Source organism: Catharus ustulatus, chromosome 2, assembly GCF_009819885.2.
Source record: "Catharus ustulatus isolate bCatUst1 chromosome 2, bCatUst1.pri.v2, whole genome shotgun sequence".
In the NCBI taxonomy this organism is placed as follows: domain Eukaryota; kingdom Metazoa; phylum Chordata; class Aves; order Passeriformes; family Turdidae; genus Catharus; species Catharus ustulatus.
The window spans coordinates 84594350-84612981 of record NC_046222.1 but is presented as its reverse complement, the minus strand read 5'-3'; the positions used below and the strand labels follow the sequence as shown (position 1 = coordinate 84612981).

The following is an 18632-nucleotide window of genomic DNA, read 5'->3' as shown; positions in this document are numbered from 1 at the left end:
ATTAGTTTTTCCTACTGATTCCTGTTAAGCTTTGAATCTCTGGCCAACTTGGAGGGAAAAAAAGGCAGACTTGCCCACATTTACACAAATAAGCTAATGTGCATTTTGTAAACATTCTGAAACAAAAGTGGTTATGAGATGCACCATTTAGCTTCCTGCAAGTAACATTTAGACAATGTAGAAAGTGATTCAAATGAAGTTTAAACAAAAGCCTTTCTGGACACACTTTGTAAAACATTTAGAAAAGCCATTATGGCATATAAAGGGTTAGCACTCTAAACTAATTGGGAATTTTTTTTTCCCCCCAGCAAATTTGGAAATGAACTGAAGCTGCTCCCTGGTGTGAAAGCTGAATCCAGCAGCCACCTGCAGGATCAGTAACCAGTGCTGCCAGATGCTACAAAGCCTTTGATTTCCAGTAGCGATTTCAGACACATTTAACTCATGTGACATGAACTAACTGGAATAGCATATTCAATCACTTCCCCTCCATACACCTTAAAAAAAATACAAACTCTGGCTTTTCTGCTTTCTATATATGAAACAGCTGCAGCAGATAGACACATTCAGACTCACAGCTTGGGCCCTGGTTTTCCTAATGACTTCCATGATGGCATCCATGTTGAGGTAGCTTTTGCTGGTGGGAGCTGGGCCAACACAGACAGCTTCGTCCGCCATTTTCACGTGAACCTGAAGAGGCAATATTCTGCATTAACAGATGCTCCCAGCAAAAATAATTAACATCATCCAGTTACATGCACACAAATCTGATTTTGTCAAAGACCATTTACATACCATAACCACTCTAAAATACACACTGAAATTACCAACAATGGTATACAAGTATTTGCACAATAAATCTTATTTCATTTAACTCTCAGCTTAAGTCACTGTCAAAATGTTTTATTTGTTCTAATACATTATTTTGAATTTGATTAAATAAAATCAAGACAAATATAATTTCAGCTTCCTATATTGATAATCTATATGTAAATTCAGACTAAAAACTTTGTTACTTGTAACCAGGGTAGTCTAATATCTAAATACTTAATAACAAACATTCATGACCAGTTCTAAGCAGGCTCCCCAGGAAGTTGGGGATAATTAGAGTGAATTGAAAGAAGGGATGCAATGAGTGTCCCTGCACAGCATCAGGTCAGCACCATGCACAAATTAAAGCCTATGACTAAAGAGTTCAATATCACTACACGTGAACCAGAAAATCTTGAGAATTATTTAAGCAGGCTCATGTTTGATTTCTAATCCATTTTATCCTCATTTATATGCATTTGCCAAATATTTTTTAGTCAAACAAAAGAGACAAACTTCTCCAACATTTTACCAAGAATACTAAAATGGCTAGGTTTGATGTTAGAAGTCTTCTTACATCTTACAAGAATGCTTATCTTTAAGTTTAAAAAGTTTAATTAGATTGGTCTTTAACATGCTTTTAGAGTTCAGAGTACTTTTCTTTGAAGTAAGATACACATATAACCACGAAACCAAGCAACCACTTTTTCTCATTCTGCTTTTAGTAGGCTCCCTTTCAGTGTGTATTTAAGAAAGCATGCCATTGCTTAAACTGTGCAAGATTGTTAGCTGTCACTAAGACTTGTTTAGAATGACAATTTGACATTTCCAATGCTTACCAATTTTTAAAACTATTTGATATCTTCAGCATTTGAAACAGACTACATTGTCTAAAATTATTTTCTTTTAGACAATTAGTATTAATTTTGAATAGCATTAATTCTAATTATTCTAGTATTAATTCAATATATATTTGAGAAATACAAGACCCTGATATTAGTTCAGTTGGTCAGAGCATGGTGCAAACAACACTAAGCTTGTAGTTTTGATCCCTGTATGGGTCCTTCACTTAAGAGCTGGACTCTATTATCCTTGTGGGTCCTCTCCAACTCAGGATATTCTCTAACTCTGCATAATATTTTGTGTTTATTAACAGGAAATTTTGTTTTGTGAAAAGGAATTTTATTTGCAAGTAGTATGAAGGCTGTCAAGTGTGTCAAACTAGAAGTTATGTAGTCTGTATATACTATTGGCTCATTCAGAAGAAACAAGTCCAGAAAAAAAACAAACAAAACCCATCAACAAACACTGACATGCAGCACTCAGACAGTATTTTGAACAATACAATGAGAAATAAGTAGCAGGTAAATAAAACAAATGTAAGACAAGGAAGAGAGTCACTTATTGAGCATTTTAATTGTTTTCTTCAGTTTTATTGACCTTTTCTGAACTTGGCAAAAGTTAATCCTACCCACAAGAAGCATATTAACTTGGCACCTAATTCCATCTTTCTTTCTGGAGACATCTTTTAAATAGCTTCTGAATTTGCTATATTCTTAAGTATATGAGAGTTCACATAACCTCCTGGAATCACCACATATTTCACATTTCAACTATTGCTTCTATAAAGTCACAACTGTGTTGTTTTATCACTTCAGCATTGGTCTCACAATACACACAGAGCAAAAAAAACCAAAAATCTTGGAGTGCTAGCACAGTCAATCATGCAGGAGGTTTCAGTGCTTTCTAGTACATACCCCTTAGTAATTAAGTAATCTATTTTGATCAAATGCTATCAAGATGAGGCTGTGTCATCCTTCCTGCAGCATTAAGTTAAAGAAGCACATGGTGTTTGTTCATCTTCATGATCAGTTTATATGCTTAAAGTTGTTCTGAATCCCAATGTGGTTTACATTTCTAAACAAAATCATTCAAGCTTAAGCTTAATTAATAATGTGTGTTTTACAAAACCAAAAGCTTCCTTATAGAACAGGACTAAACATCGTTAGCTATTTCTAGGTATCAAGATGAAAACCTCATATCCACTCACATCTTGCACTAAGACACCAATACAGTCCCACTAGTACCAAAAGCAGCCATAGAAGATATTGCAAGTCAATTGATTTCATACATATAAACAGTCTTGTACACTTTTCCCCAACATTCCCCCACTCCTCTCCGAAATGTTTCATTTGCTGTTCAACTCTTCAGAGTTTCAACTCTTCCTTTCCCATGTTACCCTGTAACCTGATAAATCCATTTCTCTTCGTTCACCTTACTGCAAGTTGTTGGCACCTTCTCTAGTTCAGTGCCAATTCAGCCTTGAATGCATCAGCCAAATCTCTCAAAAAAAAAAAAAAAAATAGGTCTCCATTCCACCTCCACTAGTTCAAAACTGCTAGATTTTCAGGACCAGTGACAGCTGTTCCATCTAGGGGGCTTCTCATATCTACTTTTATTGTGAGTAATCCAGCACACATATAAACTGGAAATCTGCTACTTAGTAATTCTTAATGACAATTCCCCTTAGCATTTAGATTTCTCTGACAATGCACAGTAAGTAGTTCATAGAAGAACCCCAGATATATATAGAACATAGAAGAATACCCCAAATATTGTAATACAAATACACGGTAGATCTTTTTTAGTACAGTACAAACATAATTACTAGTAAACATAGGAAAAGCCATCATGTGAGTCTATATGACAACTGAAACTTTCACCTTACTACCAAGTACTGCCTGCTTCACACAGTAATTCACTAAACTTTTTACCTCTGCAGAAGCTAACTTATAATGCAATATTTCTAGACAGTCCAAAGAATCCAGCAACTCTCCTTCCTCAAGCCTCCTAAGTTTCAAATTTATTGTTTTTCAAATTCAAGGATTGCTTAAGTACTTAAATCACACAATCCTAGGTATTCAAAACATGTCCCTAACAGTAAAACCTCAGGAGTATAATTTCTCCCTTTTCTGTTTTAGTTCACAAAAAAAACCCCAATGTCAACAAAAACAAAGAAGCAAGTCCCAGAAGGTTCTTGAAAAAAATGCAACTCCTTCATAAATATCTGAATTGACCCTGCAATCTCAAGCATGAATGGATAACAACAAAGGCTGGAAAACAGTTGAAACTAAGTGCTTAATGGTTTATACCACAGGTTTTAATCATATTGGGCTACCTGGGCCTCAAGACAGAAGTCTCAAGCAGCTACCAAGGGCTTGTTAAGTTACAGAATACAAATGACCAGAAATCATTGAAAGACATCTTCTTTGTAAAAGCGTTAAATTTTTGTAAAAGTTTTACACTTTAAGTAGTCTATTTCATAAAGGTCGATTATATTTCAAAAATAACAAAACCAAAACCTACTGAATCTTCACTTTATAGGACCTCAACCTAATTCAAAAACTAGAGACTAAGCAGTCACCTTTGGAAATCCAAACCAATCACAAACAGCCAACCAGCTCATTAAAGACTCCTGCAGCTATGAGAAATAAGCTACTAGTAATAAAACTCTAGCTTTAACAAGGAGTCTAACTAGCAGAACAACATTAGAATGAATACTATTAAATGGTGTAACTATTTTTGGATTAAGATACAAAGTCAACTGGAAATAATTTGAAGTACAACTATATTATTACACAAGTCTTCCTGCCAACAAACAGACAAGAAGTTCAAGTCCAACATGCTTATTCATTCAGAAGCAAACTGTACAAAAGTGTCCCGTGGTTACAAAACTAGTTTGGGTCCAGAAGCCACCTTCATGGCAAGGCATCTAAATCAGCAAATCCTGCCAGATCTTTATACAAGAACAGCTTCACGTTTCTTCACCACATTTCCAGCAAATAGGTAAGTAAAGTAAGGAGTCCATTGGGGATGACTTGCCAGTCATTTTCAGCCTGGACTGGTTTCAAGCACCACTCCAGGCTGCAGCAGCTCTCAGAGTGCAGAGTGCAGTAAGAGAGAACAGTAGCAGCAATTGTGTTTGGAGATCCTTCTACATTACAAATCAGGAGGATTTATAAACCAGGTTTGATGGCAGGGTTTGGCATCATACTCCAGAAGACAAATACATCCATAACTCAAAGTTTTGGATAGGAATACCACAAAAATAGTCAATATCTGCCTTGCAGATGACCCAAGTTAGAAGGACTGCACTGAATTAGAGCTAGTACATGCCCAAATTACTTAGATTATACTACCTCTCCTTTATCCTGGAGAGTGACATGTGTTCATTTGACAATAGCATGCTCTCTTGCTCAGTCATACTCTGAATTTACTGAATTATCTTCATAATTAAACCTGTATCTCAAATAATCATCATTTCAAGAAATCAAAATTAGTAACTTGCTACCTAAAATATACATAGGCGTCCTAGAGGTATTCTGTTTAACACAACAGAATCAAGGTAACCTTCTCCATGGCCATTCAGTCGCTGTAGATCCCTAGTTGAAATCTACATGATAAACAAATTACATTTAAATACTTACGTCTCTCAACATTAAAACATAGAAGAGTTCTCAGTATGAATATAGAATGTATTAAACAATATCTTAAGGCAAAGAACTAAACCACTTTCAGTGCATATACAATCTATAAAACAAAGACACAAGAAAATCTACAGATTCCTAGCATTATAATTATTCAGCAACTCAAGTTTACCTTCTTATGGATCTGGTTCACAATAAAAAGTGCTTTTCTCCCCAGTTTGTTCCACAATCAATCATTGTCATTTACTAAGTCCAAAAAATAAAGGTTGACTTTGTGAACAAAAACATATATCTACATGCATTTCCCAACAGTGTTTAATATCATCTGCATACTTTCCACAGATGACTTTATGTACTTCAGCAGATTCTGAGGCTTATCATGTGACAGATGCAATTTACTTCAGTGTAAATGTCTAATTAACACATACACACACACACACACTCCCTCTTCTCCTCCATCTCTGAGAAGGTAAGTGTCTGGGATTCCCCAGTGTCCCAGTTTTTCAGGGTAGGTCAGCCCACACATCCCCAGGTCTCAATACAAGTTGATATTCAAGCAGCAGAGACAGTTACACTGAGCTGCAGGCTGTATTTTCCCCCTAATTCTTCTGTGTTGTTCCAGAATTTATGTTATAGAGAAACTGTTATAGCTGCATATGCAGTGCTAATCAAACCTAAGAAGCAATTAAAACAACCTCAGTGAAGAGAACACTTTTGTTTGGTACACTAGATAAGATTGAGCATTGTTCAGACAAAGAAATCTAATCAAACAAGTCATTCTCCTTTTATAGCTCAAATCAATATTACACATTGGAACAACATCCGTTGGTGTAAGTGGATTCACTTAATTGGCCCAAACTGCATAATACCGCTCAGCAAGACAAATCACAATTAGTTCAACCCATAAAATAGGGCTAATGAGTAAATCCTTTGTAAGGTAGCTAAAAAAAAAAAAAAAAAAAATCAACCACCTCAAATCTTGCCAGCACCATTGCCAAAAGAGACAGACAAAACAGAACAAAAAGCCTGTGGCATTGAACAGCCTTAAAAAAAGAAAAAAACAACAAAAAAATTAAAAAAACAAATATACCAAACAGATGCAAAAAAGGTTCAAATTCACTGCTTTGCCGAAAACATATCGTTCATCTGACCTAAGTGTCTTTAGCAGCTTCACATTAAAATACACATACCAGTAATACAATAAGTATAAGCACATAGTGCACAGTAGTCATACAGCCTTTAAAGTGCTATCTGCAAAGAAATATTGTCACACCATCACAGCATTTAACCCTAAAACAATGGAAACCTGGGTCTAAAGCACATAAAAAACAAAACTGTGAAAGACAAATAGCATAATTATCCCATATTTTACTCAGCATTCCAAAAACCTAAAGGAAAATTCATGAAAATAAACAGGTCAACCTGCGAGTCAACATAAATCTATTTCTCTGCAAGCCTATTTTAAACTATTTTAATTTGATGGCCCACAAACAGTTTTACAAGGACTCTGTAAAACAATTCTTTAGTGCCCTTCAAATGTGTTTTGGTGAAGGACATTTACTAATATTCCCCTCCAAGCCTACAATGACCCTCAAAACAGCCCATCCATTCATCTGCAGGATTAGAGCCTTGGTTCACGGACACCAGCTGAGAAAAAATTTTAAAAATAACACCCTTTCCTTTACTTGCCAGTCTTGCCATTCAAGTTTGCCAACTGGTCAAAAAACGAAGACAGTAAATAACCTCAGTAACCAAGGGCCTCAAAAATCCACAGTTTTCAACTAAAATTAAAATTAATAAATCCAGGTTGAACTGAACAATCACTAAAAGACAAGCAACATGAAGTATGCAAGGAAGACTGCATTTTTAACCAACACCAAGAGAAGTCATATTTCAACATATATCAAGATGTTCATCTGTTTGCATTCTCACTTATACACACGAATTTATTTTGGTAACCTTAAAAAAAAAAAAGTAAATCTCCATTCTCTCTTCCACGGATGAGCCTCTGGAACATTGTTTGCTGCTAAAAAGACACACAGTTTTACTTGTATCATGAAAAGGAAAGGACTCCCCAGTGTACCTAGAGGCCTGATCTCTTCTACTGTGAAAACCAGACCATGCTAAAGCTGTCATAGAACGATACTCTCAAACTGTGCTCTGCTTGTGGGACAAGCAAATAAATGCCTCCTGAATCCTGAAGACATTACAGATAAGACTCTAGAGATGAGTTCCAGAAAGCTCTTGGCTCTGAAAAGCCTTTTCCTATATGCTTATTCTTTGTCAGACAGCTTCAATGAAGCACCTTCTAGAACAATGGTGAGAAAGAAGGCTTCTCCATCAGAATTTTATTGGAAGTGCTTACTGTGTTGAACTCTCCAACTAGTATGCAAATTTGCTATGGAAAATTTAGCAGAATGAAATAGTTAATTTGTATCACAATCTCCGACAAGTTTTATTCAACACCAACCAGGAACAGTCTGTCTTTGGCAGAGTAATTGAAAAAGTAGGTCAGTAAGTCACCTTGTTCACTAATCTACCTTTGGAAGAACTGGATGATTAACAGAGGTAGAGCAGTCAGGAAGGGAAAACCAGAATGTCTCAATCTAACTCCAAGACATTGAATTAGTAGCAGAACACATTAACAATCTTGAGGGAAAAGCATTCCCCTTGCCTCCTTCCATTGGTGTTTCCCTCGGTGGGAGAGCTACCAAGTTCCTTTACTCAAGTGAAAATAGGAGGCAGCACAGTCACTCAACACCATCTTTGCTGATGTCTGGGGTGCTGTGAAGAAAGTCTGCAAGCTTGCAACTCCACTCATATGTCTGCAGGTTATTTTTACTTTGGAATACATTATCTAGAGCAAGTCTCCAGGACAAACAGGAGATTTTTAGTTCAGAGCATACACTAACAATTTGGGAAGATATTTAATAAACATATTTACCAAAGAAAGTCTCCATCTGTTCCAGGAGTTGAGCAATTCATCATATTTAGAGCAGTCCACTACATTCTGTGAGGATGCTCGAGTTTCATCTTTGCAGTGTATGTGATTCTGCACTTTAAGTGTTTGAGAAAAAGAATTAAGTTTGTGTGATGTTAACAAAATAGTGATGTCCTACAGTGTTTTTAGTAACCTCCCTGCATTTCAAACACATCTGAACCCACATGTCAGCCTCTCCCTAATGGAATCTCAGTTTCTAAGCACATTAGCAAAGCAATAGGACAGATCTTTCTCACGCTGTTTCTTTTCCTTGCCTCCCCCAAAAACAAGCTCACCAAGGAATGCATTTGATGCATGCTTCTCTGTTTTGCTTTCTAAAGGGATTAAGACATGTAGGAGATGGGAAAACTAGTAGCTAAGCAGGTCTAGGAAACAATATCACATGTCAGGAAGAGTAATCAACTACAGAACTTCATACAGTAGAGATTTAGTTCTTAATTAAGCTAGATATTCCAGGACACACGGGATTCAGAAAAAGCAGGTTAAACAGCCACAGTACAAAGCAACACATAGTAGACACCAGTAACATGCTCCAATCCAGTGTTTTCAGCTCTATTTTGGACAGAGTTGCAATTTCAGACAGATGAATACAGTACACAGCCATTCAGATGTCTACAGATAGATGGACTGCAGAAACACTTCCAGCATCCAAAGATCAGGGATTCCTAAAACTAGTCTAGTGTTGAGAGGATAGCTTACAGTAGCAAGGGGAATTCACAGCCACCTGGCATTTCAACTACACAACAGTATTTAACAGAAAGGTGAAAAGGGAAATGTGGACATCAACTAAATACAACAATCTTCCAACTACTGATCCAGACTAAGTTTTCTTTAAAATCACAAATGCGAGATGCAGACATACAGTGAGTCATGTCCTTCCCAATTGTGGGCTAACTTCAGGCCCAAAATGAACCATATATTGAGACTTACATTAAGCTTCACAATAAGCCACACTTCAGGCACATAAAAAATGCCATTTAAAGGATGATCCCACCCCTAAAATCTCCTCCACACTCAGCTCCAGCAATTACAGTACAGCTGAAACAGAACAATGAACTGAACAGACACAGTGGAAAAATAATCTAAGGGGAAGGAAAATCAGCCTTCTGTCAGATCACCAAGTTAAACCATCTCCCAGCCACATGACCATCAGATCCCATACAGTGAATGAACGAGAAGGGGCAGGAAAGTAGTTTAGACTTAAAGGAATTTAGACCTAATATGAAGCAAGTTCTACAATGTCAAGTAATCCAAAGAAAATACTAGAAAAATCAGTTTGTGAGGATGAAAAAATTCCAGAGCAGGTTTCCTAAAACATAGATATTCCTCATGTCTATGCAATACATATATGTTCAAATGAAAATATATATGTGGACATGTATGTATGCAAATACCAATATACATGAGGGGGGTTTTTTCACTACGGCTAAGTACTGAAGCAGTTCATATAATTAACAAAAATTGCATAATAAAAATCTCAACATTACCATCATGGCTAGCATAATCTTATGCTTTTATGAGGAACTAAATACTTTTAAATGTCATTCAAAATATTCATACTTAATACTATGTTATTACATAACATTTATAAAAGTAGAGCATTTTTCCTTCAAAATGCCCTAATGTGAAGGTTCAGATTTCTTAAAAAAAATAATTTTTTGCTTAGTTCTTAAGCAAAATTGTTAGTTTTGCAAGAAAATTACTTCTATGTCAGTGTAGACTAATTATTCATTACAGCACAACTTTGAAGAAGATAATCCTCTATATAAAACCCATCCTAAGTCTTCTTTTGAAAGACAAGACAGTTTTGAGATTTCAAGATACAGATGTCAAGAGGAAGTCTACAAAAACAGTGCAATGGAGAAAAAGCACCAAGCACTCCCAAAAAAAACTGCACAGATAAGCAGTCAGTTCACCAAGTCTGCAAGGACTGTGTACAGTCTAACAAACAGGCAGGAATAGACAGGAAACCTGCACTGTCCAAATAAAGCTTCCACACAGTTACTACCAACACTAGACAATTCATTCACAGTAGCAGATACCAGACTTTATGTGGTCCCATCCTTTTCCAGATTAACTGATACAAATATTTTCAACCTATTTTTTTTTTTCCTTACAGCCCTCATAGTTCTGCCAAAGCTACTCAAATTGTAAAAATTTTATTTTAGTGTGACTCTAGAAAGATCTTTTATTTGCTTGGGGAGTTTTAGTTCATTGAGTATTTTCCCTAACAAAATTTCCACCTCCTAGCTTATTTCCCATGATACACACTTTTCCAACTTAAGTTAACTCAAGGACAGTGAACAGAATCTTAGCCTCCATTGCTCCTCCTCCCATTAATCTTAGACAGTATTATTTCAGCACATCAAGCAGATTTAATCTAAAAACACGGCTTTGAGGAAACAGGTCTTGATACATAAAAGAGCATTCTTTGCAGAACACTACAAAGTTCTCCCCACCCAAGCACAGATCTTGTTCCAATGAACAGAAGGATAGCAAAGTGTTCCCTCACCATCTAGTTTCCATCCTTCCATGACAAGCTGTCACTTATCTGATTCTCTTTCTTGAGGCAAGAATTTCAGAAGTGCTAAGACAAATGCTCTAGATCTTCACCTCTGAAGATTAAGTAAAAGCTAGACAAAATGAGAAGTACCATTATCAGAACAGCCTAATAACAGTATCATAAATATGAGGCCTATACATACAAATTCTATTAATACATATTTAGATCTACAATGTAGCACACTTGGTCAACGCTAAATATATTTTATAAGGAAAGAGATAATTGCATGGCAATTATATACAGGCAACACCAGTACAACATCAAAGGAAAGAAAACCTTTTTCTGCAAGGTGACAGCTGTTTCCATTTAAGAGGCATAAACTTTTGCATTCCTCACAACATATAGATAATATTCACAGATTGAATAAATTAACCCAACCTTACGCATAGTTTTATAAGCCATTGGAGTAAACATCTCTAGAAACAAATTCCTATTTCAGAAAAGCCTGGAATTTTTAAAAAATCTATCCAGGTAGCATGGAATCTAGACAGCATAGCAACACACCCTTACAGACCGGTTCCTTCTAAATCCTCTTTCCTGTTAGCATTTAAGTTTGGGTATTTTCCCCCTCCAACCTGCTAAATAAAGTCATATTTCCTGCTGACAGCAAATGATTGGTTTACCTTTAACTCCAGGGGGTTCAACTATCCATCCTTTAAGAAGCTTTGACAGTTTAACCTGCTGAGCTCACAGCACCCAAGGGAGGGTCTTACTTGCAGTTTTACTTCTGCTGCTGCTGACCACTAATACTGACTCCGCAGATAATGGATTTCAATAACAACCTCCTACAGGTTAACACTTTGGGTAGTAGCCATGATACTGCTTTAATTAATCTAATACATGAAGGTTACAGTTTGGTAGAAAGTTGTATTAAATTCGTCAGTGCTTACAATAGCAGGAAAAATGCACATGCTCACCATCCAGTAGCTCTGGGATAAATCTGCCTACCAATATAATTCAGTTTAACTATTTTTAAGGTGGACAATTTATTAATTCCATTTCCTCTAAACATGAATTTTTTCAGCATAACTGATAATTTCATGACGGATGGGAAATGGATGCTTCCAACCATGCTGAGCACAGAATGTGTCTACCTGGCAAATAAATAGTCCATGCAGTTGAAGAGTGCTGTGTTTGGTTTCTTTATTTTACAAGGTTTGGAGCATCCTGATAACAGAAAATACTAGCATTTCTATTTCCTTGAAGCTAAGTAGCTAACAATAAATTTTATATTTTAGCAAGCTATTAATTATATAAAAGCTTAAAGGTTTTTTGAAAATCTAGTTGAAAGTGGGAAGTAATTCATATTTACTGAAAACAAGCATTTGGCAAAATACAAAAGCTTGCAGATTGGAGTGTTTAAATACATTCTGCAGGCCAAGCATTCACCTCTTTCAGTACAGTGCTTAAAAGCACACATTCACTTCAAAAATAGAGAAAGGAAACAAGTTCTTGGTTTAAAAATTTAGTATTAACTTTACCTGCAAAAACATCCATTCGTCAGATTTTTATTTTTCGTTAAAGTACACAATCTGACAGACACTCTACAGAGTAATAATGAAGCAGCATGGGAGCCATTTAATATATTTCTTGATTAACTCATTGCCTGTCCAGTTCTCATTCAGACATGTGCTCACATGTCATAATCGTCATAACTCCCATCATCCCTACAGTTAACACACAAGCTCCTTGATTAGTGCACAACTCCCAGACGAGCCATTGCTAATGCTAAATAATTCCCTCCAGCCTCCTGCGACTATACCGCAGGCTCTCCAATTAAATATAATGTCTCTGATGAGCCATATTAATATGGACAAATTCCTTCCAGAGATTCTATCCCACTCACTTCCACCAAAGAAACGACTGAAATAAGAAAAAAGCTGTACACATAAAAATTAGCCAAAAAAATAATTTTGCCACAAGGTTGTAATTACAAAACTTTGCTGTCACAAGTATGTTATTCTTGGAGGTATCTGGGAAACTGGTATATTAACACAAGTTTACTGATAAATGGCAATGAGTAAATTACCATTTTAATAATTGAAAAGCAAGCATGTAAAACAGGCTTTTCAATCAGTTAATTACAATTAGTAATATCTAATCACATGTGATAAAATTAACTCAGATCACTTGCTGCTGGTATAACAATTATGTTCAGCCAGCCTTGTGCATTAAGCATAATTAAAAATAGCTGCACACACCTTTACAAAGTTTTTTCAGGTTAAAAAATATTTCACTAATGACAGATCCATAACATTTTCAGAACTTGTATCAAGAAACTATCATGTCTGCTAAATGCCTGTTACAATAGCACATATTATATAGCGAAGTCCACATTTTTAAAGATATTTTAAAATGTATCAAGCAACAGTAAAATATTTTAATAATTAACAGATCCAGTTATGGGTCAAATATAAAGGTAAATGATAGTAATCTCTCCACTTAAAAATGGGTAGAATCACTGGAAAATCTAACCTTTCTTCAGTGTACACTGAAATTCCTTAGCATTTAACTCAAAATTGCTACCATTAGCTAGAAATTGACTATTTAGACTCTATGAAAATCATAAGGAGTTCCCAGTCCTTACAGGAGTCTAATGTCCTTAACCTCACTAGAAGAGATATCAACAAAGGACATGTAAATAGACTGTTGCAGAAGTATCCTTTAGTAGTTTAAAAATACTGCTTGCAACTGCACAAATTGTAAGATATTCAAATAACCCCCATGAAATTTTGATAAGCTCTTCCCCAAGGTCCTTGCACCTTCATCCTTACACTAATGCACTTCATCTTCATTTACCTGATCATTAGTTCCCAGTTTGTTCAGCTGGAAACCAACACACACTAATTACTTTGACATCACAAAGTCCTATCTGTCTTCACCACCTCCCCAGACAGCAGGGAGAAATTATCAAGGGTAGGCATGATAATATCCTGATAAATGATGATTCACATCACCTCACTGTCAATCATCCAGAAGTGCTCACGCAAGATACCACTCAATCTCATTACTGAATCCTAGGGCTAAGAGTACAATACACACCAGGAGTCATATTTCAAACAGCAGGCCACCTGGATAAGATGCAGCTCTCAGAGATTTTCATGAATTTTGTTGGCTTTTTGTTTTAACACGGTAAATGTCAAATATTCATCTATTTTACCATGTGTATGTAGGCTGGCAGAAAAGGACATGCTGAAAGCAAGGCAATGCATCTCAAGGGTTCAAGTGAGAGAAAAAAAACCCTAGGTTCTCTGGAGGGGAGAAGGACAGGTAAATTTCCTTAATTTAAGAAGAACATTAATCAATCCACCTAAAGTTTCAAAGTTCAGTTTCAAAATTTAAGGATCCTTCCCGCTGAAACAATATAAATGTGTTCAGAGGTCTGAAAGAAGAAATGCTAGCTTTGAAACTCATTGACACATGCAAAGTTCACTTTCCACAACAGAAAGAAGATACAAGATAATGTTCTTGCTTCAATAATAGCTGATGGGGGCAGCTGGGATTATCAGTCAAGAAGCAAAATAAGAACTCAGCAGTAGCTGCTTACTCAGAAAATATTACTTCTTTCCCTATTTCCAAAAATAGTATTGTCCTTTCATCTCTCTCAGTCCAATTACATATATAACCAAAGCAACCTCTAATGGTAAAGCTATCTAGAACAGAATCTAAAAGCTGTTCTAGAGAGGGAACTACAAACACCACCATCTTCTAGATCTGTAATACACTCTAGTGATGATGTATGATGACCTTGGGTGAGAAAAATAAACTTGCACAATGGCTGATCATATTCTTCAATGCATGGTGCATCACTTACACAACAGATTAAGAGAAAAAAATAAGAAAATAATACTTAAAGAATATGATGGGGAAGTGTGAAGAAATTCCACAACCATGTATGCTTGTGCTAGGTATTGTCAGGGAGAAAAAAAAAAAAAAACACAGCCAAAACTAAGGATCAAAAACTGAGAACGCTATAGAAAAAGCAAAGAATAGGTAGCAGAACAAAGAAAGTACAAAGACACATTCTACCATCCCACAGTCTTCTTTTGGCTGAAGACACCTGAAGCACTCAGTACAAGCCAGAGCAGCAGGGCGCTCTCTTGCAGTTGTGGATGGTACTGCTGCTATAGGCACTCTGGTTGTGCATCCAGCGACTGCCTGCCCACAGCACTGCACCTGAACTTGGCAGGAACCCTCATACACACTTCCCTGCACCTCCGCTGCCCCAGACTGTTTGAAATACGATCACAGGCTCACAATGAAACCCTTGTCCAGTTTCAAAGTACTCTCTCCCTGTGGGGCTACACAGGACAGGCAGCAACTTACAGGCTCCTGTTCAAATAATGTTAACATAACATTTTTCAAGGAGAAACTCAGAAGTTTCTCCTTCAAATGTTCCAAGTGTTCTAAAAGATATGTAAATGCAAATACAACAGAAAAGCAAAGCTCCATAAAAACCCTGAATGAAGTCATTTAGGTATGGATGCACTACATACCTGAGACATAGGTTATTCAGAGTCTACTTTTCATAGCAAGTATGGATCACTACCAAAGTTCAAAACCCAAGAGCTCTTCACAAGCTTCCTGTCAAAATACTCTCCCTTAAAAAACCAGTTTCTAATCCACATATACAGATTTCTCACTCTCAAATCTATGACCCACACCCCTCATCTCTTTGGCTTATCTGACATACCTTACCAACCCTACCAATCATGCTAAGTATAACAGATTTCACAGCAACTTGTCCAAGAACTATTAACCACCACATGCTTGGACAAAGGAATTCAAAGCACTTTCCCCTAAAGAACCAGAGAGCCTGAAAAATAAAACAACCTCTTCACTCTAGCACATGAAGCAAGGCAAAATTATGAGCAAAAACTGAACCTTTTTCCACTGAACACAACCTCAGTGCTTTCCTTCCTATGTTTAGAGTAAGGCTACAAACAAATATAATAGCAACAAAATTGAAAATATCACTCCAAACAAGCTTAGATGTTAAAAAATTTTAGAAGTGTCATTCCATTATAAAAATTCATAGCAAAGAAGTGTTATATTTTCATCTTAACTTAAAAGCAAACAGCCACCTTCATCTCAGACTTACCACACCTCTGGTTTCTTAAAGAACATGTGGTCTTTTTGCGCTGTGAGAAGGCTACTGTTGGCTTAACTGCTAGAAGGCAACAGAAATTTCTTCTGCAGAAAGAATAATGGTGCTGAGAATACACAAGCATGCGTGCCTGCAAAATGAATTTACCGAAGTTAATCTGTCAGCTGTACTCACAGAAATGTGAGGGCAAGAAATTGGAATAATAATTCTAAGCTTTAGTTCAGCTGATGGGATTCTTTATGTTCAAGCTTTACAAAAAAAAAAATCTTAACACAGCAGTGTCACTTCTTGAATCTCAGCATCCTAATTTTAAAAATTAGCTTTCAGAACTAATTGACAAGAAGCACCCATTATGCTTTTTGTTAGTTAAATTGGAAAATTCTCTGCACAAAAAATAAAAACTGGCACAGAGGCAAACTTTATTATCAGATGAATACTGAGTTAGACACATTAAGAGATAAAAAACCCCTACACTGTCTCTTAAGTTATTGAAGTTAACTTGCAGCAGAGTTACAGTACTTCCTCTAAAGAAAAAAAAAGAGTAAATGGGAAACTGCTGTCAACAAGCATCAGTATTGCAGAGTTCACAGTCTAAGTTTATCTGCCAATTTCGAGCTCCACAGATACTGAACAACGACATGACAAAACTTCAGGTTCAGTTCAACCCATATTCAATAATGATACTAAAATCTGTTCAAAACCAACAAAGAAATCAAATACAATTTACATTTTAACTATCACCAAAACTACATTTTCTATTCAAATTCATGTTATTATCAAAAAAACCTATCGTACATCTAAAATCTCTCCCACATCAGTCAGTTTTGTATGCACAGAGAACAGTAATTTAAGGTACCTACAGACCTGCTACATACCCTTATCAAATAAAAGCTATCACCTAAAATAAAAGCATTAAAATTACAAAATCTAACAGCAAAATCCTTACTAGCACTTGTCTTGTAAAAATAAAGCTTTGGATTCAACATTTAACTACTGCATAGAGAATCATCAATTCCTGAATTTTTCAAGTATTACAACCAACACAAAAAATGGCTTCTCAAACTAAAGTACAAGAGATGTAACAGTGGTTTCGACAGTTCTCAAAAATTTTGCTATGCTTAACAAGGTAAACAATAAAAGCAAACACATAAGTAGTTTAGTCTACCTAAAATTTAGAGGTGAGCAAAGCAGGATTTTGCAGAAAGCATAAGAGAAAAACAAAAGAACAGCAATGGGTTTTCAAATCCCCACAGCCACTCACTGTAGCAGGCAGTGATGCTGCCCAAGCTCAAGCATTCTACATTTCACTCTTTTACAAAAAGAAAGGTTCACAAAACCCAGGATGTGATTTTATCTAGCAATAGCACTCAAAGGCAGTCCCTCAACCACGGTTCTTTCCCTCCCATACACACAAGGTTTGCAGCTGCTAAATACATACAAGCAAGCAGTACTAAGTCATTCACACTCAGAGGTGCTGGGGATCCTTTCTCAGAGCACGAGTGACGTAGGAGTGCCAACAGGCAGGCCAAGCTGGGGCAGGTTTCCAGCACCAAGCCTTCCCTGCACCAGACAGCAGACTGCCAAAGCCCTAATGCTATGCGAGTGTGTCACAGCACCTAAAACTTGTTATCACAGGTTTTTTTGGTGTTTTTTTGGTTTTTTTTTTTTTTCCCTGCCTGCTCCCTCCCTGGATTTTTTTAAGTTTTTTTTTCATGTTAATCTCCAACACATTTCAAATAGAGTTTCTCACCTCCACAGAGCACAAACATCAGCCAGGCATCAGTCAGGCAATACATACACCTTCGTTATATTCAGGAAAGGCCTTGAAGGAAAAGAAAATCTGAATCAGGGTCAGCAAATTAACTTTTTCTTGGGTTCAGGAACATTTCTAGGGGACTGACAGCTCCAACTTATATCAGCAGCATCATCCAGAAGTGCTAGTTAAGCACTCGGTATGAAACCATGTCCCAAAAGTTAAGCTGAAGTGCTTTCAAACAGCTAAAGCACCATATATAAAATTGGAAAACATTAACCACAAGACCAGCAAAATTACAAGCAAAAGTTTGTCATAAACATGAGCTATTATTAAACTTCTCTGGACATTTCGTCTTGAAATTTTACACTCAACTTTCATTAAAATTCAGATACAAGTGGAGGCTTATATGTACTTTTATTATTAGCTTTTTATACCTTCTCAGAATCACATCAGTACTTTGGTAATTTCATTACCAAATGAAAATCTTCACTGAAAAAGGCCTCCCCAAAGCTGAACCTGATAGTTCTGCTATGGGTGACAAGCAATTTAAAAAGAAATCCCCCAAGTAAAATAAATAAATAAGCACCACAGATCATACTTCCACAATAAGCTTTTAAATTATCTGTGAAGAGGCTTCTTTTTCTCATCAAATATGATGCAACAAATGGTCAAATAGATAGCGTCTTTCTTTCATATTGCATAACTAAGGACTATTGATTAATCATGTATTTGTCCATTTGTAAATATAACAGAAAAAATTTAGTCTGCTCTGCTTTGCAAGTTCTCCCACTATGTGAGCTTTTAAAAAAAAGCAGTAAACAAAACTGAACAACAATTACAGCTGGACAGGACCTCTCCGAGCAGATCCATTTTTTCAATCACGTAGTAGTTTACCTAAGTTGACCACC

General features: G+C 36.3%; 1 protein-coding gene across 1 annotated transcript in view; it reads right to left on the bottom strand.

The window, feature by feature from the left end:
* PCCA (propionyl-CoA carboxylase subunit alpha) overlaps positions 1 to 18632 on the bottom strand; it is a 280797-nt gene that overhangs the window by 243471 nt on the left and 18694 nt on the right. The window contains exon 5 of the mRNA XM_033053042.2: positions 577 to 690. Within this exon, the coding sequence (XP_032908933.1) occupies positions 577 to 690 (114 nt within the window). The remainder of the gene's footprint in view (positions 1 to 576; positions 691 to 18632) is intronic.